Below are 20,973 nucleotides of genomic sequence, written 5' to 3'. Positions count from 1 at the left end.
AGCAGGGACACAGAAAATGTAATTTATTATTTGAAAAAAATGCTTTTTTTTTGGTGTTATTTTATGTTTTTTATCAGGGCTGAAAAATAATCAGAGGGAGACCTGTAGAAGAAGCAATGTTTAATGAATGGTCAGGTTGTCAGTGCTGAGCTTAGTCCTAGCTCTGTTATTTGTATAGTCAGGCAGGTTAATTTACTGCTTTCTTACACAGCAAGGTCTGCTCCATAGACTTAATGAGCTTTAACATTATTGCTTTAGTCTTTAAACACTCATGATTTTGGTTTTGAAATATTATTACAGTAATTGTAGAAATTAGATATAGCTTGCAGGCATTGCAGAGATCTGCAGTCCTGTAGGGAGGGACACAAAGCTCTGCCAAGACTTTTCCCGACAGCTGGAATTTTGCCCAGCCTAAAAAATGGACTGCTTCTGAATCCATTTAGTTTGTTTGATTAACAAATCTGAGTTTTTCTAATTACTCTGAAGTCAAACACACTCATACTGCTCAGTAGGTATAAGGAATCATATTTTCAGCTTCTCTCAGCCTGTGCTCATTCCAGTGCACTAATACCAACTTGTGCTTTAAATGACTCTTCAGACAGTGTTGCTGTCACTGAGACATGATCCTTTCTTTATTGCAATACATGATTCCCAGTTCACAAGTCTTCCAGCTCTTACCTCTAAAGGTCTTTGAATATGGCTCTTAACCAAAGAATCTGCTTACTATTTACATTGTAATACTGACCGGAGCTCTCACTCATCTAATCCATGTGCAATTAACCAAGATCACATCCAACAAGTGTGGCTAGGTTATCCTTTTTTCCACTTGACTTTGGTGTCCTGACTGGCTCTATCTCACCTTACAAATTTGTTGATTTTGTGCAGTAAGCATTTCCTGGTCCTTCAGTACCTGCTGACACTTGATTTGCTCACTGGGCGTGTGCCCTCTGCAAATACATTGCTGGGAAGTGAAGCTGGTTTTTCTTGCTCCTGTTCATGGCATTCTGCAAGCAGCATGCTTAAGTGAGAGCAGGAGAAACCAAGCAGGACACTACAGTTTCAGCATGGTAAGGTTTACATTTGTGCATTTTTATGTCTTCCTGCCATTTTGTTAGAATTAATGTGGGCAGCCCTTCCCCTCCTTCCTCGATCATTGGCTTACATATGGCTGTGGGCCTCAGAAAAGAGAAAAATAGCTGTGGATGTGGACCATGCTTTGGTGGCTGCCTACTGATGCCACCTTAGTTTTGAATTTTACTTCATACCCCCATGTGAATGAACTCAGTGTGCAGAGGATTTGTGTGTTTTAAGCAGCACACGTATGATATGTGTCTCTTTTCATTTGAGTGTTGAAGCTGTGTGCACTGGATTTAGATTCACCATGCTGTGATCTACAGTGCCAGCACTGAGCTGGGAGGTGGAACCTGTGGCTTCCTGAAGCGTAGGGAAGAGTTAGTAATGCCATTAATCCTGTTCCTGTGGGTTCTCCAGCTAGGCTGTGGTACCTCCTGCAGCTTTGGTTCCAGCAGTGATTGGTGCCTTGTCAGGAGATGATCCACCTCAGCTTCCTAAGTGGCAAAAGTCAATTACAGCCACCACACCATGCTGCATTCAGCTACTCTTGTTAGGAATTTCCTTACCAGTATGAAGATGCAGTTTGTGCCTATCCTAAATACACCCATGCTAGTAAATATATGCAGTGCAAACAATATTTCTCTGCTGGCAAAGAATTTCCTGCCAGCAGTAGGTGGAGGCTCTATCGCTCAAGCAATGTGAGGCAATGCTGTGGTTCCTGCCCCACTGCAGTCAGGGCATGTGGAAAATGTTGCCTCTGTTGCTGAGTCACTAAATTGTTCCAGGTCCTGGCTTCCAGCTAAGTGAACCTAATGGTTCAGCTGTGGGAGCAATTTCTTGCACCAGGCAATTTGATGTCAGAGCCATTGAAGAAAAGAGGATAATTCCTCTCCCTTCACCTTGAATCCTTTCAGATCTGTCTCCAGAGAGCAGGATGCTTCTCCTCCTTCCCAGGAAGATGCAGGAGAGATGGAGCAGAGGTGTTTTGGAGTGCAGTTGTCTTGCTGGGCTGGGGGGGATGCCCGTGGCAGGAACATTCATGGTCACTGTGCCTGTGGTAACTGCAAACCTGATTGAAGTGGATTCACCATATTTTATTATTCACCATAACTCCTGTGGCTCTGATGTCCCTCAGGGAGGTTCAATTTTGGGGGTGCTGTAATTGTCACAAGCAACTGTGTGGCTAGAGTTAACAAAACCAAGTGGTGTGTTCTTCCACACTGTAAAGCTTCTCTTTTTTTCCTGCTTTTTTGTGTTGTTGTTTATTTTTTAGGCAATCCTTAATTCTTTTGTCTTGGGAGAGTGAGCAAATGCTCTGTGGATAGATATGGTACCTATGTGCATTGGATGCAGTTATATGCAGGACAAACTGTACCTTTTTATTAATTTTTGTCTAATTTTGTTATCTTATGCTAATAAGTGCATGTTATTTCTAATGTATCTTCCCTCAACAATAGCTTCAAAGAGTAAAACTCCATTCTAGAGACACATTTCTCTGGGGGTAAGAGAAGTGGCAAAAGCATTGGAGAAAGTCTCACTGGGCATCTCTTCTACCCTTCCCATGAGGAAAGAGATAACTACCACCTGCTTGAGAAGCTCACTTCCCTACAGCCTTGGGATTATGTCACAGTGGAGCAGGAAGGAAAGAAGTGTCTCCTTCCTCTGCACTTCTGATATCAGATCTTTGCTTTACTCTGACTTAAGAAATTAATCTTCTCTCTACATATTGAATGTGGATTAGAACAAAGCCCATCCTCTAAGGGGAGGCCTGCATTTTTATCAGTGTCCTAACTCACACTTTAGTGCTCTTCAAATGCTCTGTTGTGTGAAGTTTTCACTCTAGGATGGAAACAACTGCATTTCCTAATCAGCCCCAGGGCTGCTTAATAAAACATCACAAGTCTGTTAAAAGGAGCATTGTCACTTTTTAAAGGCTGGCTGGCTGGTTTGGTTTTGAGCCCTAGGTTGATTCATGATTCAGCTTTTGTCAGCTAATTTATTCTGGGCCATTTAGAGGGAGAGCAAAAGTAGTGCAGGAAAGAAGAGCAAATTTTCCTATTAAGTCTTAATTTGAAATACAGTCCAGGTCTCTAGTAATGTCTAGTCTAAAGCAGGGAAGTCTTAAGTGGTAGATTATTAAAACCAGTATCTCTTTACTCATTAGTCTCCTTTCCAATAGAGCACATGTTCCTGCAGGTTGTGATGTCATTGCTCTCCTGTTTAAACACTACGTGTGCCACAGAGGTGCCCAGCACTTACCACAGAGGGCAGGGGGCCAGACCAGGTGGTGTCCTGTGAGGTGGGGGTGGTTTTGGCACATCTCGTACCAGCACAAGGCAGAACAAGCAGCAGTCTTTAGAGCATCAACACAGAATCTGTCTAATTAAGCAGGAGTGATGGAGAATGCAGGACCAAGGATTTTTCACTAGATCTGCTTCCTTAGAGGTAAAGATATCTGCAGTATCTTCAGTCCTAAAAGTGAGCCAGTCCTAAAAGTTAGGCAAGGGTAATAATGTCTAAGAATTATAAAAGAATTGGGAGAACCTGTTTTATGCAAAGTTAACTGCTGCCAATACTTCAGCTAGCCTGGGGAACCAAATACTACCTAGGCAGAGATCATGAGTGTAAGATGTTTAGAAGGAATCCTGTCTGAGCAAAGAGGAGTTTCTCTTGAGGTATTTGCTGGAGTTTCATCAGGAAGGGAGTATCTGGTTAGGAAATCATATTTTTGAGTGGCAATTTCATAGTGCAGAAGAAAACCTGGAAGGTGAGGTGAGTCTGAATCTTACTGTCAGTCATCTGGTAGGTGCCCATATGTTGGACAGGTGGCAGGCAGGAAAACTGGGCTGCTCCAGCACGAGGTCTGCTGCTGCAGCCTGAACACAAAACCTGCATTGCTGATGTGCTCAGTGTGCTGGAGCTGTTCCTCCACCAAAGCAATAAGATAATTGTAGGATGCTGCTTTTAAGACTCTCATTGGTGAGGTTTTACATCTTGCTAATACTGAGACCGTTAAACAATCAGCCATCCTGCTTCTGTAGGAGGACTCTGTTGCTAATTTACAATATATTTTAATCTACATAAAACTGGTTGAACACATAAGCAGGTAAAATTTTTTTTCCTGATAGCTGCCAAATCCCTCTGTTAGGTGATAAGGGCAGTTAAAATCCACATCCTTCAGCCATAGATGTGGCTGAAGGATAAATTGCAAGGAATGTTCAGTAAAAAACAGAAAGAAAGCCACACAAACCATTGTGAATATAATTCAACTTCAGTTGAATATAGCCATTCTATAATAGAATCTACTACAAACATATTTCTGTTAATGTGGGTAACATGAATGTAATTTATGCCTGTCTGTCCATCTGATAAATTTCCTAATGCTCTGCATTATTCTTTCTGTTACAAACTCTGATGTAGTTTCTGTTGTCTTTAAAATAAGACTGTAATAATTTCTGGTCAAGATTCACAGCGTTCACCATAATTCATTTGTCAGCATGAGATACCAGAATTTTGTTGAATAGACCACTGGTGTTTTAGGATTTCTTCCCTGTAAGAAACTAAATGGAATAATCTTTCAGCTGATTTACATCTGGCCAGGAGTGTGTAGCACTCTCTGAAATTTTGTCTGACTTTTCTGACACTTTGTGGTCTCATCACTCTCACCAGTGCTTAGTTCTGCTCTGGGCTCTGTGTATTTGACCCTCCAGGTGGCAAATGAAATAACTGGATTCCCAATTATGGCTTTAGAAATTTTGAATGTCATGTGTGCCTTCCTGCACTGAGAGAAAAATCTCCCAGGACATTCAAGGATCAGCAACACACTTAGCAAAGGGAATATTTGAGGCTTTTGTCTGGTCTGATAGGAGTACTAATCTCTTTAGAGTTAAAAGAAAAGCTGAGAAGAAATTACCAGATGTCAAGTTAACCTTCTCAAGCAGTTTTTATCTTCCCTGAATTCCCAGTGCCAGAATATCTCACAAGGTAGAGTGTACTTGGCAGCCTGCTTGCCATCCCACTGCACTGGGGTTCTGCAAGAACCCTGCTTACCTGTAGCACATCATCAACCCAATAATGGGTTAATAATGGGTCAGAGATAGTTTTTAAGACTTTTGTTGTTCTGAATTTCTGATTGTTTCACTCAGTCTTTCCCCTTTACGTCTTGGCTTTCCATTTCTAATAAAACCTTGTCTTTTTTTCCCCAGTTAAAAATAAGAAATGCCCGTGAAAATAATACTCCATATCACCCATGCTGCCCCTGCAAGGAAAATCAGCAAACAGAATTTCAGAGCTCCTTGACCAGACAAACAATGACTCTGTGAGATTTGTGTTGATGCCCCATGCTCCCCAGTCTGCTGATGTTGTGATCTGGCTGGGTTAAAAGTGCTTTCACCCAGCATTTTTCTAAGCAGTTCAAGGAAGAACCTGACCTTCTTGATAATAACAAAGAAGAGTTCACATGTTGGATTTCTTCCTTTTGCTTACAAGTAACTTGGTCTTATGGTATGAATAGACACACCTTTTTCACGAATTGAAGAACAAACTTAATTGGGCATTGGGGTTTTTGTGGAGTGTGTATGTGTTGTTTTTTCTTATTAAAATAGATGCAGAGAATAAAAGAATATTTTTTTCCATGTGTGTTTGTATTACTCAGCTGTTATATGTCTAAGACAGCAATCTAACCAAAAGTAGTTGTCTATGGTTTGCTTGTTTCCCAGTTTTCAGTAATAAGGTCAAAACTGGCACTCCTGACTTGTATTTCTGCCTTGCAATGACTTGTGTGCTACAGTTTGTGTATCACCTTCCTGTCCTGTTTTCTTACTGATGAAAGTGACCTGATAGTTGGATCTGTATTGCAGAAGCAACGATAGTTTTTACTCTTTTCTTAGGAAAAAACCCCAAACTTTTATGCCAATTGTGTTTAAGTAGCCCCTGAGACAACCTCCTAAGTCTGTAGGCCATTCTTCAGTGGCTTCCAAACCCTTGCTAGATTTAGCTCTTGTCAAATCAGACTCTGATGGTAATTTCAAAATCACCCACACAATTTGTTTTGACTTTCAGGTAGTTTGATATAAGCATACCCAGTGATTTTGTGGCTCCAAACTACAATTATCCAGGAAGCTGATTCTGCAGCTGCAGTGGATGAAATCTGAAGTCTTCGAGTGAGCATCAGCCAGGACCCAAGGGCCTTCAATAACCAGGAACATGACTGCCTTTCCCAAGGAAGAAACAAAGGAGAAACCTTTATTTATCGTGTAGCTGGAAGGAAAAGCAATACAATCTTGACACCCAGTTAATTTAAAGAAGCATTTTTCAAAATACCTCTTGACTGCGTGGATCTTGTAACTCTGCCACAAAGGTGCCTTTGGACTTGTGCAAATAAATCATTGCAGTATTGATTGGGCAAAGTGGTGATTGCTAGAGTGGCTGTGGAAGGACCATGACAAAGCACTTGGAGATCATCAATTTGTCATTTCTGTTGGAACACGAAAGGGAAAAAATATTGGGAGTATTGAAGAGAGATGAGTACTTGAAAAAAGTTGAAGATAAAAGAATCAGGTAACCCTTTTTGTTATTGCTTTTGCATATGTGCTTGGCAGATGTTTTTGTGGTACCCAGTGAAGGTTTTCTATGTGCCTCATACAAGGATGAGTGCTGCAAGATGACACAGGTAATTGTTAAGTTCAAGTAAAATGTGTTAAAAAGAAAATTGCTTGCTAGTATGGTTCTCAGCAAACAAAAATCATGCCCATTGCTTCAAGACAAAAGTGTAAGCAAGACAACAAGTGCAAAAATACACAACAGTATTTTTAAAATTTCAGATTGTGTAAATTTAGTCTGGTTTGGCTGAAATTCCCCCCGTAAATGGGAAGTTTTAGTAAGGCTCTTGAACTCTCTTCCTCAGAGAGGAGCTGCACACAGAGCCTGTCTTCAGAGCTGACTGAGGGACAGAAGTTTGGAAGGGGTCAGAGGGACAGAAAGTTGGCATCTGCCTCTGTTCAGGACTTCCTACAGCATGATGGTGTCCTTCTTTTTGTTGTGGTGCTTACAGAAATGGGAGGAGGGACGCTTCATTTTTCAAATTACTTAAATTTACTAATAAATAAAATTTAAAATCTCAGGTGTTTATCTCAAAAGTCAGTGTCAGGAGAAGTAGAGTCTCAGGGAATTAATATAACCCATGTGTTCTTTTTCTATTCAGGAAAGTATAAAACCAAACTTCAGAGAACAATGTGAGGAGGCAGGCTGAGTCAGCAGTTTTTAAAGGCTCAGTTTGAGTTAGTTCAGCTAAGTATCAGTTCAGGAAAGGTCCCTATGCTTTTCAAGGATGGTTTGGCTGCTTCATTTCACTTCCTCCCACTGCCCTTTTGAAGTTTCATACAGTGTTGGTTCTGAGAAAGAGGCTTAGTGTGGATGGATGCAGCACTTGGTGTTGGTGAGGCTGCTGAATACAGCAAATGACAGAGGGAAAATTTCCAGCCTTTGCTGAATCCCAAAGCCAGGCTGCATTGTTCTTCTCTTTGACTTTCTAAAAACATTTTAGGCATTGTGCAAAGACATTTTAAACACTGCAAAGGTGTATGTTCAGCACCTGCTGAAGCTACTACTGTGTAAAATCATTGTTTGAAAATTAATGGAAATTTAATTAATTTCTAGTATTTGGAAATCTATGCAGAGTTAGCCACAGGTTTTGAAAGCTTTTCTCTTTCAACTGAACCCAGTCTAAGTGCAATGCCCCTGTTGGTGTGCAGCCCATTTACCTGGGGGAGCGCAGTGGCTCATCTGAAAGGAGGGGCTGAAAACTGGTGTTTCTTTAAGGTAGTGTAGGCAAATTAATAATTTTGTCTCCTTAATTGTTTGTGAGATGAAAAAGAAAACAGATGGAGCACTGTTTGTTCCAGAGCATTCTGCTCTGTTTAGTAATAAAATTAAAATTTCAAATAAATTATTTTGGTTTCCTGAGGTGGTGGCCTTGGAAATGTGTGATGTGCCAATAATCACCTGTCAAAGGCATCAGTTGGAGTGTATCAGATCACTGGAGTCATAAAGCCCCTGAAAGCTTTTTTTCTACTATTGTCATTGCCCAATCTCAAATGGAAATTTGAAACTCCTGAGGTTTTGTGGGGGTTTTTGTTTTGTTTCATTTGATTAGTTTGGGGTTTGTTTTGTTGAGGTTTTTTTTATTTTTGGGGTTTTTTTAATATCATGTCTTAACCCCCCAATTTTTCTGCTTTTTATGGCATTGCTGGAATTCACTCTGCCAAATCTTCTAAGTCTGGGAACTTGCAGCACTCCTGGAGGGGACAGTTCAGCACAATTCAGTGAAGTCACAGGTGGCATTGGCTTATCAGTATTTTGGCAAAAAAGCCCACTAAGAAAATACTCAAAATCAAGCTAATCTGAAATAAAATGCTAATTAGAATAATTAATGATGCAATGTGGTGCTTATGCATACTTCTAGCACCTGTGTATGAACCAAAGGGCTTCTCATTTATTGCCACTAGACCATACTTTTCCTGATAACAGTGGAATGTGGTCTATAAAAGATTTCCAGAATATAAAAGCTGTAAGGAATTTGATAGCTAACTGCTTCCTATGAGACTTTTTAATTTTTCTTTCTCAGTGCTACTTGGCAAGGATCTATAATCATGGCTTATAAGCGCACTTCAGGGGAACATTTGTTGTCTTTAAAATTCCATTTGGTACAATCTGTTATATCCTTTATTGAAGTACTTTGCAGAAGAGCAAGTCCCTTTTTATTTATTTTCAAGGCATTTTCCACTCTGGGAAGAAGCTTGCTTGTACATTGTACTGAAGAATTCTTATTATCCTGTTTCACTCTTTCAGAATCTATCTTGACAATTGCTTTTTTCTCTTCCTATTAGTTTTCAAAAGCCCTTGTAGCTTAAAAAGACCTTTCTATTAATTGTGAAAGCAATGATAAATGCAAGAGGATGTTCTAATAATAAAATGGTTAAGGGTTGTTTTTACTATGGCTGCTCATACTCATTCTCTGGAGTGCAGGTGGCTGTTCTTGTATTTTTGTTTGATTGACAATTATTTTACTCACATGAGAGAGAAACACAGAAGGCATCAAGTTATTTTTCTGAGGTCTAGTTTTGATAGTACAAATAATCAACCTCCTTAATAGTACAAATAATCAACCTCCTTAATAAAGATTATGATTTGTGTTCTGAACTCTAAGTGTGCATCTGGCGTGAATGGATGTTTTCTTTGAATATTGATTTGAAGCTGTTAATAGATTACTTGTACAAATAACCTGCAGTGTTCTAAACATTGCTTTATGACCCTTTTGATGTCAGTTGAATTACCATCAGGTTGTTTTCAATTGCTAAGATTATTTGAGTAGAATCATTAATTCTTACCTTAACTATTTTCTTAGGCTTTAACATACAAAGTTCCTTTCCATTCTTTATGGAGCACAGCTATGAATACCATGCTTTTAGAGGAGATAAAGTAATAATCGTTGTGCTGAGAATATTGCAGTTTTGTCCAAGAAAAGGCTTTAATGAGTTGTTGCTTGAACCTCTCTGTCAGCGTTTAGGTTGCCAGAGGTTGTGTAAGAATTGCACCAGCCCCAGGTCTGCACTGACAAGGAAAGTTACCATTCCTGTCTTTTCATCTGACTAAAATGACATCTTCTTATCAGTCCAAAGAGATCCATGGAAACAATTTCTGGTATTAACTTCATTATAATATAGGAGAACTTGTTAGCATGGATACCACCATGTGGTAGGTACAGGCAAGTACCTTAGAAAAGCAGAAGCTGGAGGACTGGAATGGGAAGTGACTTATCTGCTGAGTATACATTGGATTTGTTTATAAGCACAAAATGGTTGCAGAACAACATATGTAATATGGTGCATGGTCTGTGTTTCTGTAAAACTGCTTATAAATATTTGAAGGAGAGAGCCCTTGTGTTGAAGCACGTTGGCCATCTGTGTCTGGAGGTTGCAAAGTTCCTGTCTGGCAGCCCAGTCATTTGTGAGGTGTGTTGAGCACAGTCTAACACATTGTTATTTTTTGAATCAAAGACATTTCCTTCAAGGGTAGTTACTACAGCCAGTACTCTAAGGGTAGAGGTGCCTGTTTTGCTGTTCTGTGTTCTTTGAGAACCACAATCCTGCAGTGGTGAAAGCATTTCTCATGGTGACTAATTTTCATATGCTGGGAGAATCTGTTTTATTGAGGATTAGCAAGAAACCAACAGGGGATCTGGTTTGTTTTGATTTTTCTTTTTTTTTTTTTTTTTTTTTCCCCAATCTTAGTAACCATTTTTATTTGAGAGGATAAGTAAGTGAGTTACCCAGAAAAAGTTTAATCTATGGAAGTTTGCCATCATTATGGGAGCCAGTATAATTTCAGTTCCCATGCTTCCATTCCTTTTCACTGGGCTCTGTTCTGCCATTCCTTATGCCAGATCTCTTTTTCTTTGCAAATTTATTATTTGCTTGTTTCCTTGTGTTGTCATCGATGTGCCTCCATATTTGGGTATTCTTAACACAGTTTTTGTCACATTGATCTGCTACATAAACAAAATGTGAAAACCTGTGCTTATTAAGTAAGTATAAAAAATTATTCAGGTACTCATATTTTACAATCCAAGGAGACCTCAATGGAAGCTGGTAATAGTCCAGTTCTTTTTGTGAAGTCTCAACAATATTTATTGTTATTTCCTGCATACTGTGCCAGACTGTGAAGGGAATCTGGCTGAATTCGGAGAAGGTACTGAGAATCAGTCTGGAAAGAAAATTGCCTTTCTTCCTCGTACTGAAGTATCTTGATGCCAGGTCCTGCACAGAAAAATTCTCTAGTATCTAAATTAGCAGGTTCAGAACAAGGATGTTTCTATTTGTCTGTGCAAAAGCAATTAATTTTTTTTCCCTGCCAAACTCTTTAACTATAATTGACTGAGGGAGGGAGAGGGTTGCTCTTTTTTATTTTTAATTCAATTTTTTATGACCTGTTGAACTCTGGAAATTTAGTATGACAAAATAAATTTAGGTAGACTTGGATTATGCTGCTCTACATCTTCAGAGAAAAAAGGGGTTTGAAATGGGGAGAAAGAAGATCCAGGAAAATTTGAAAATCAGACTCAGGAATTATGTATGCTATTACATTTAACAGTTTGTTTGGTTTTGGTTGTTTTTTGCTTGTTCGTTTGTTTGTTTTTTAATGGAGAGGAGATTAGTTAGAAAAAAAATCAAAATAAAGTTTTCTAAAATCCTACTGTGTTGTATTTGTGGGGTGCCCCGATGAAGGAAGGAATGATGAATTTGACTCCATGTTCTCAGAAGGCTAAAAAATACTAAACTATACTATACTAAAGAATACAAAAAAGATACTTACAGAATTCTAAAAGGATAATATTGAAAACTTGTGACTCTGGAAAGAGTCCCGACACAGCTTGGCACTGATTGGGCAATGAGACAAAACAATTCACACCAGAAACCAATGAAACAATCACCTGTGGGTAAACAACTCCAAACACATTCCAAAGGAGCAAAACACAGAAGAAGCAAATGAGATAATAATTGTTGTCTTTTTTCTCTGAGGCTTCTCAGCTTCCCAGGAGAAAAATCCTGAGCAATGGGATTTTTCAGAAAATGTGAATGTGACACTACTGAAATAGAAAAAAACCATCCAAACCAGTCAGTTTGGTATTAAAGGAAAAGTTACCTACCATAAAGCAAGTGGACAATATTTACAGAGTTAAATGAAATTATGGCATTCATTTAAGTGAATGGCTTGGGCAAAGAATGTCTTGCCTCTTGCAGCAGTACAGCTATTTTACTTTTGAGGGATAAATATTCTCCAGGGTAAAGCTTACTTTTAATAAGAAATGGATCTGTTAAGGCTTCTCCTTGCTTCCTCTTTGCAGTGTTATAGGAGTTTGAGAATATTTCATCTCTTGAGGCTGCATTTGTGAATGCAGCCTTCAGCATCCGTAGGGAAGGACCCGACTTCTTCAGGGATTCCTGTGCCTCTGGCAACTGTGCCAAGAGCTGTGAATTCTGGAGTCAGTTTCTTTAGCTGATTTTTTGCTTTGTTTTTTTTTTTTTTTTTTCCTGCTGTATTTTGGCTGTTTTTTTGCTTTGTTTTGTTTCCTGCTGTATTTTACATTGGCCCTTTAGGCCACATTTGGAAAGGGTCAGGTTGAGTACATTGGTCCTTTAGGCCACATTTGGAAAGGGTCAGGTTGAGACTTTCAGTGCTACCTGGAATCCTCGTTACAGCAGAGCTCTTCTCCAACGTGCTCAACATATTTTCTCAGACAGTAGAGGGATCTTAATATAAATTCATAGTTTAGAAAAATGGCTACATATTCTGTTAAACTTGGCAGAATCATATTTATTTTTAATAGCTATCTTTCATCAAACAACCATTGTAATAAAAGGTTTAGAAACTCCAATGAATGATAGGATTCTATTTCTCAGCAGCCTATTAAATTGGCTTTTGCTGAGATTTATTTTCCTTTTCATATTACTAGGAGAAGATGGATAAAGATTAATTCTTGTTTAATGTTTGTGATTAAAACTGTCTAACTCCTTTAAATGTATTCCTTTAAAATCATGGAGAGTGCACATGTTAGACTGGCACAAGGAAATTGGGTGTTTATAATCCAGCTGCTTCCTGCCCTGGGAAATAAATGTAGTGGTAAGTCAGTGCAGCTACAGGCTGCACTTGTTATCCCTTTTCAATGCAGTGAAAGCAGTGCAGCTCAGCTGGGCTTGTTTAGGGACTGTTATGATGATGGATTTTTTAAAATTACTCACCCACCTTCTCTTGCTCTTTCTGGCCCTTGAGACAGTTAATTTTTTATTTTCTAAGATATTAATGTATTTGTTGCAGTCAATCAGAAGTTCAGCTCAACAAATAATACAGGGAATCTCAAATAAATGTTCATATCCAGTATATCTGTCCATGCACTCTTTGCTTCTTTTTAAAAAATTTCTTTCTTATTTGTTTAATTGAGTGGAGTAACTATGGGTTGATTTATTTTCTCTCAGTTCCCTGGAAGTCATTAAAGGCAATTTGTATTCAAAAATAAGAAAACAAACACTTCTCAGAATTTCTACTGTTAACAGATCAGCTATCACCTGATAAGAATTTTAGATTGTGTTTCACATAAACACTGGGAAATACTGCTGCAATCACCACTACTGAATAGTAGGAACAATGTCTTTTTAATGTCACAAGAACATTGATAAGTTTTCCAACACGTTGATCTCTAAGCAAACTATTAAAAAAATGCTCTGTTTATTGTTTTGGGCCTATAGACATTTCCCAATTTTAAATTGGAACTATTTAAAACAGATTTTGTGTCTAAAGATACTTCTAACTAAGCATAAAAGGGCCTGAAAGTTGCAGTGGGGAGGGAGAAGGAGTGGAAGGAGTTCAGTGGAGACTCTGTTTCATCCCTAGACATCTGGATGCAGTGCACAGGACACTGTGATTATTGCCAAAAGATGGCAAGTGCCAATAACTGCGTGTCAAGTTCCTGAAATGCAATGGGTCATGATTAATATTTTTTATTCAGTAAAAATAAGCCACTGAAGAGAAATCTGTTATGAAAAAATAAGCCTTTCCTTGTGCACATTATTCTAGCCCTTTTGAGATTTGAGGATTAACAATTTTTTGTCTTCTGAGTTACTCTGACACTTGGGTAAGGGTCAGGTCCTTGGTTTGCATGCAGATAGTGAAATGCTAAAAGAAACTGGAACTGAATTATTTGTGCCTCTTTAGTTCTTTGGTATGTGATTGACCAAATCATTGCAAACCTGAATAAGAGGTAAAAATGCATTTGTCTCTTAAAGACTCTCTGTTGAACATTCCTCAGCAGTTCTGCTGTATAAAAAGTCACTGTTTTGACAGGAGACCTCAGAAAATATGAGGTAGAGAGAGAATGACCAATGATCAGATAAAGAAGTGGTGGTCCAGTTTGGCAATCAGATTAGGTGAGATGAACGAGAGAACATTGTAATTGAGAAAACGGAGGCTAAGGAAAGCATGGAAAGGGGTGGGTCTGCTGCTGGGTGGAATAGAGGACCCAGTGACACAGCATGTGGGAAAGGCCGATGTGCACAACAACTTCTTGGCCTCAGTCCTTACAGGTCAGACAGATCTTCTGGAATTCCAGCTCCTGAGGTTATTACAAAAGTCCAGGGCAAGGTGAGTTTGAACCTGGAAAGTCCTGCAATACCTCTCACTGTGTGAGAATCATTCTTAACAAATTTCCCTAAGGTCAGCTGGTCCTCCAAGTGGCCACAGCACTTTATCTCTGACAACTCCACATTGCTGGAGGGGTGACAGTAAATCATTAAACATTCGTGAATGTTGTTTGATGTTTAGTGAGATGTGAGTGACCATAAACTCAGTGGTACTTAGAGGTCTTCCCAAGCTCCTAAAGGTGTGTTTGTTATTCAAGCAGATAGATGTTGAGTCTCCTTTGAAAACGGTGTGGTCAAGAGCATGCTGGTGGTGGGTTGCCTTTAGTTCTCAGTCCAGAAGAAGTAGATGAGTTCTCTCTTGATGCTTGGAAGGTAGATCCAAGGATGGGGTTGACAAGAATAGGGATCATCTCCCTTCTCCGTGCACAGTGGCAACACCCAGCACCACGGGCAGTTTGCACAGCACAGCACAACACTCTCTGCATCTGGAGCTGACTCACAGAAGGAAATGGGCACATGCCTGGAACCAAAAGCATCTCTGCAGGAAGTGGGGAGATGTAAGATGCAATCAATAAACTGGCCTGGAACCAAAACATTGATTGCATCTTACATCTCTGCAGGAAGTGGGGAGATGTAAGATGCAATCAATAAACTGCAAGAACAGTTAGCAAAGTACCAAGAAAGCACATGAAGCCTGGACAGACTTTTGAAGGCTCGGGCATGAGAGAAAGGCTGTTTGGATTGGATGTGGGAGAAGGGTCTGAAGATGGATGAAGCACTCACTTCTGGATAGAGGCCAGCAGAGGAAAACCCTTGACTGGGATTTGCAGCTGCTGCCTGGAGGGATTGGACATCCCTTTTCTAGAGCTGTCAGAGGCTGAGCATCCACAGGTCAGGTGGCTGCAGAGCAGCTGCTGCTCATAGGATCCCAGTGGGAAGCAAAATGCTGGCCAGTCTTTTAGCAAGGCAGTGTATCCACAAATAACATAATTGTGTCAGAGCTGACTCCCTGGTGGCCCAAGCAATGTTCCTGGCCTCCTTTACTGAGCTGCAACCTGCAATCTTTCATTGATTTTATCTTCCATGTGGTTTTCTTCTGGCACATTTTTTCTGATCTTTAGTGGTGAAGGTGGCAGCAGGTTTTTAAATCCCCCCCTTAAGCATCTATGTGGGTACAGAGACAGTGATTTCAGTGAGCTGGAGTGCTTCATGACTGAGGGACTTTGGGGACTCCTGGCTGCTGATGGGCATGAAAGACAGCATAGGGAAGGGTGGGGTAATACGGACACAGCAACACCTAGACATGGAAAACGGAAAGAATTTAGCAGCCACTGAGCTTAGTTACATCCCACAGCTGTTTTCTTCTTAAGGACCCAACTCACTGGCCATAGAAACTGCAGACTTCAAAACTTAGTCTTAAACACAAATATTTTTATTCTGTAGAGTCAGTGGTAAAACTGGTAAGGTCTGCAAGTCACACTATTTAAAGTGGCATTCTCCTTTTCTACTTTGATTGTGTCATCACAGCACAACACCACTACCTGTTTGATCTTTTAGTTTGGGCTGGTTTAAGGCATTGAATAACTGGAACAGATTTGCATATGTAATCATACCTAACTCTGCACTGGCATATTATTAAATGCACACTAATTGTAGAAAATATTTTCTTCTTTTCCTTCTGTGCATGCTCTGGATAGTTTCAGTTCTAAGTTGCTGTCAACCTGGGCTCAGCATGACTTGAATTATTGATGAAGGACAAGCAACGATGGTTTATCAGTTGCCCAGAACTGCTCAGCTATTTGCATTTACTCAAAGTGATCTACCAGATTTTCCTCTTGACAGCTGGGGAATAGATTTATTCTGTGTCATGTGTGTGTCAAGAAATACAGCAAATGCAACAACAACAAAATAATTGCACTAACTCATGTCTTGTATTTTTAGCATAAAATCTTAATCTGTTAATAAGTTCTTACAGATCACTGAGTTGAATCTCCAAATTAAAATATTTTATTTTTTTTTTACTTCCAGGAAACTGAAAAACGAGCTTCTGGAAGTGCGAAGGAAAGGCGGAAACCGCCACTCTCAGCAGGACAGCAGCAGGGTCTGTGTTCGCTGCCAGAAGAGCCTGGGCTTCATTTTTGACAGGGGAGACCTGTGCCAGACCTGCCAGCTGCGGGTCTGCAGCTCCTGTCGTGTGCTGGGAGCTGAGGGGCACTGGAAGTGCTCGGTGTGTGCCAAGATTGCGTAAGTTGGGCAGTTCCTGTAACCACGTGTGGAACTTACAGCCCTGGCAGGGATTTTGTGCCATCCCCTTACAGAGAATACACAAAGGGAGAGGCTTATCTGGGGTTTTCATTTGCTGCACTACCTCTTTTCCCAGTTCCAAGCCAGTTTCAATGAGCTTGTTTTCCAAAGACTTGGAAGAATAATTCACTTGATTAGTTTGGTAATATGGGAATTTTTGCATGATTTGGTAAGACAACCATAAAGGAAGGATTAGTTTGGTAATATGGGATTTTTTTGCTTCATTTGGTAAGATAACCATGAAGGGAAGGAGAAATGTGTTGGGCAACAAAGCTCAGTTATGTATTCTAGTGTAAGGACTGGATAATGTAAGAAAGAGATGGAATAAAAAAAGAAATTGACAGAATTTTTTAGCAGACCTTCAAACTAATGGGATCAGAAAGGGAAGGCTTTCTGTAAATTGTTTCAGTAAGTGACCCCAAATCGCTAATTCTGTCAAGATTTTGGGTACATAGACAGTTAGTGAAAAATTAACACAGCAGGGCACGGAGTTTAAGGTTTGTGTCTTCAAACTTTAGAAGGTTGCATCCATTTTTAAGTAGGAGCTTAACCTCCTCCGCATCTAGTGGGGCACATCCAGAGGATAGTGTCTCACCTCTTAAGACGAAAAATGTTTAATTTGTGAAATGATTTTAAATCGGTAGGGGCCTGGCTGAGCTCCTTGTACTTGCCTCAGGCAGTTTCTGAGATAATGTCAGTGCTGTGCCTTTCAGAAGTGATGGGGTGCCAGTGAGGTGACAGCATGGGGAACAGCAAACACAATGCTGCTCTTTGAAAATGAAGAAAAGAAAAAGGGATTTGTTGATTCTGCCATGTTACCTCTAATTTCTCTAAAAACACTGAAACAAACGGTAGCTGTGTTGTTTGAAAGCCGAGACAAGGTGACAGGATGAGGAGTAAGAGCTGGCTCAAGAATAAATAATGTCAAAACCAATTTAATTTCCACCTTTGACAGGTGACAGAGGAGGATTGGTTGCTGTCTTATAACTTGGCTGAAGTTAACCTTTTGATACTCTCTCTTGTTACTTTCTAATAGGCTGACAAATTAGGGTAGCTGTGCCCTGGAATAAATTCTGCCAGTGTGATTGCAGACCTGCCTGGAAAATTGTAAAACTGTTCTCAGCATGGTTATGGACATTTCATTGCCAAAAAAGCTCAAGAAAACAAAGCCCAAAAAACTCCAAACAAACACAAAAAAACCAGAAAAGCACCACACATACAAACCAAAAAGCCTTTTTAAAAACCCCAGTGATATAGAGCAGAATATTTCCTGGCTTATTGCTGTTAAATATTTTAGTTAAGGACCTTGATGAAGCAGATGAATTTGCCAGTTACACCTGCAGGAGACATAAAACTGAGAGGTGCTCCAGGTATGCTCAAGGACAAGATTGGATTTCAAAGTGATGCTTAGGATTTAGAGAAGTGGTTTGAAGGTAAAGCAAGTGATGGCTCCCTATGGGCATGTGGAAGTGCTACATTTGGGAAAAAATGCAGCTGCAGAAACATAAAATGAGAATAAAAACAGCTTCTGCAGCTGTTCCTTAGGAAAGGATCTGGGTATTGTACTGGATAAAAAGCTGAACATGAATCAACAGAATTTTCCACAGCAGAAAAATTGAGCATCACACGATGATGTACAAGCCAAATTATAACCTATAATATACATGATAAAATCCTCTTTTATGTAGAGTACCTGCCCATTTCTGTGTATCAGAATTCATACTGGCCACCTGGAGAAAGTTTAGCAGAAAATAATAAAACTTAGTGCACAGGATGTCCAGAGCAATAGAAGGAGTCACAAGTGTTCAGCCTAGGCAACAGAAAATACCTGAGTTTTAAATCTACAGAACGTGGCTTACAGGCTGTTCTAAGACCCCTCTTTGGGTAGGAAGAGTAATGTGATACTTGAAGTGAAAGGATGCAATTTAGATGCTGTGAACGTTGACATAACTTGGAAGGGTTGCAGAATGTTGCTTTACAGAGGGTTGGATAAACCTCTCTTGGGGTGATGACATCAGCAAAGATGGTTCTGCTCTGGGGCTGAGAGATGAGTGAGGCAATTTCTCAAAGCCTTTCTCAAAGCCTGTGTGACTTCTGCTTCTCCTGAGCGTGCTGCAGTTCTGTGTGCCAAGCAGGGGTCCTAGCAACCACCTTGACAATTTATTCTGGTTGAAGCCTGCCTTTAGGTTATTACACACCATGGTGTAATTTGCTTGCAAAGTGCTGAACTTTTCAAGAGCTAGCATTCTGTCCATGTTGAGTATCTTGATTAAATTGAAAGCTCTCTCTCCCCTTTAGTTTTGTTCATATGCGGTGTTTCTGCAAGACTTCATGACAGTTAATGATGTGTAAAATGTCTTTTGCGTTGCTGGGAGTACACAGAGAGATAATCTTCTGTGTGGGCAGTGTGGAGATGGAAGTCTGGGAAAGGCATTTCAGTTACATCATTGTGCATAGTTTTCATTTAAATTATTTCAGTTCTGCTTTTCTACCGAGTGAGAAATGCAGGGGGGAATCAGGGTTTTCTGGCTTTTTTAATTACATTTGATGGAGGAGCTGGTTAAGTTAACAGGGCCTTTGACAAGATGAAAAGGCAGAAGGCAAGGAAGAGAAAATAATACATGTTAAGAGAGATTTATGCTTTATAAGTAGCAAACAAAAGGCAGGAAGAGGAGAAAAATCTTTTAGCATTGTAGCATTGACCTGCATGCAGTGTTTGTGTCTGTCAAATTGGTCTGTTTTGCCATGCTTTCCAAAGAGTGTTGGAAAACTTTTCTATTTGTCCCTCTCCTTTGTCCCTTTTTTAGCAGCCTTCATTATGTTGATATCTGTATAGACTCTAGCCCCTGCTGAGCTGTTCCATTAGCTGAGCCAGGTTAAACTGTTGTTGTGATGTGATGTCTGCTGTCATACAGACTGTGAGACCCTCAGAATTCAAGGAGAAGTGTTTGTGAGCCCTGTACAATTTTGGTGCTGTACTAGTTCATGCTGTGCTCCCCAAATTGTGCTCAAGAGCGTATTTTTTTTAAGTGTTATTTAAGATGATGGTTATAGCAGTAGCTTGTACTAGCCCTCTTCGTAGTCACAATTTACATCTGCAGAAATATGCCCAGAAGTTTTTCAGCCCTGTTGGAAAACCTAATGAGTACATTTAGTGTCAGAGAAGAAGGTCTGGTACTGGGTGGGGAGTGTGGTCATTCAAAGACAGCTACTGCACAAATTACTGCAGAAATACCTTGAATTACACAGATAATCCAGAGTGGTTGCAGAAACAACTTGTGTCAATAAAAAGAATGTAGATAATATCAGCCACCTTCTGCCTGTTTCTTCATTTAGCATATTTTGACATTTCTTTCCTTATGAGCTTTTTGAGTCCTGCCTATCCAGTCCTAACACAGGAGTTTGGGATACTTTCAATACAGTGAAAGGGCATTTTGTCATGTGGCCTGGGATCAAATGTTGTCATTGCTTTAAGAGTTATGGTGGATTTATGCCCAGCTAGCAAAAAAAGGGGGAAAAAGGTGGCAAACTGCAAGCTTGCTCACTTTGATTTCAAGAACAGTAATTTCAAGATGCTAATTTTATGAGTATGTGGTAAAACATAATATTATTATATGAACAAATTAAAAAAACCCAAGAACAACATAGTAACATGATGGTGGCTGTAGGGGTGAGACACCAGTTCATTTAATAATACAGTCTCTGTTCATCTGTCAATCAGAACATCACCTGGAAACAAGAGAATGTGACTTCTATAAAATAATACTTAGAGCACTTCATCTGCCATTTCACCAGAGACAGACCTGCCTGAAAAACAGCTTATGGAGACAGGGAAGCTTGTTACAATAAATTCAGAATTACATTCTGAAAAGCTTTCAAAAAAAGAGATTTAGTGAATTTGAGGAAAGACATTTGAATGTGAATAGTGATAGAGGGTCATCAGTATTTTTAAGTATAACAAACAGGTTTATATGTAAGTTGTCTTACAGTTTAGAGTTACTGTCAAAGAATATCTCCCTTGAATGTCCATAAAGAGAAAATTGTTTAGTTGGATTTTGCCCATCATGGGTGTTCTTACCAAGGAAAATATAAAGCCTCAAGACAAAGCATTAACAGGTCAAGAAGGATTAGAGCTAAGTGTTCGGCCAAACTCAGTTCTCCAGCTAAGGTCAGAGAACAGGACAGTCCTTATCCATGTGGTTTTGTTTGGTAGCTGTATTGTTGCTCTATTTAATGGGGTATATCCAGTCTGTATGTAGTGATGCTCTTGAAAGAGGAAGATTTCTGCTCCATTCCCTCCATACAAGGAACTGAGGTCATCAGGAGCTTTCTAACATGGGTGTTAAAAGAGAAACTTTCCATTAAGGTCTCTTCTTTCCCCCTGCATTTTCTTAAATTGTGA

At 39.7% G+C, this 20,973-nt stretch overlaps 1 protein-coding gene across 1 annotated transcript in view; it reads left to right on the top strand.

The window, feature by feature from the left end:
- Positions 1-6,514: 6,514 nt before the first annotated feature.
- Positions 6,515-20,973, top strand: part of SYTL5 (synaptotagmin like 5) — a 50,136-nt gene continuing 35,677 nt past the window's right edge. The window contains exons 1-2 of the mRNA XM_041487926.1: positions 6,515-6,633; positions 16,296-16,511. Of these exons, the coding sequence (XP_041343860.1) occupies positions 6,515-6,633; positions 16,296-16,511 (335 nt within the window). The remainder of the gene's footprint in view (positions 6,634-16,295; positions 16,512-20,973) is intronic.

The sequence above is a fragment of the Pyrgilauda ruficollis genome, unplaced genomic scaffold (genome assembly GCF_017590135.1).
Source record: "Pyrgilauda ruficollis isolate IOZ18807 unplaced genomic scaffold, ASM1759013v1 scaffold85, whole genome shotgun sequence".
In the NCBI taxonomy this organism is placed as follows: domain Eukaryota; kingdom Metazoa; phylum Chordata; class Aves; order Passeriformes; family Passeridae; genus Pyrgilauda; species Pyrgilauda ruficollis.
This window is presented reverse-complemented; position numbering and strand designations above follow the sequence as displayed.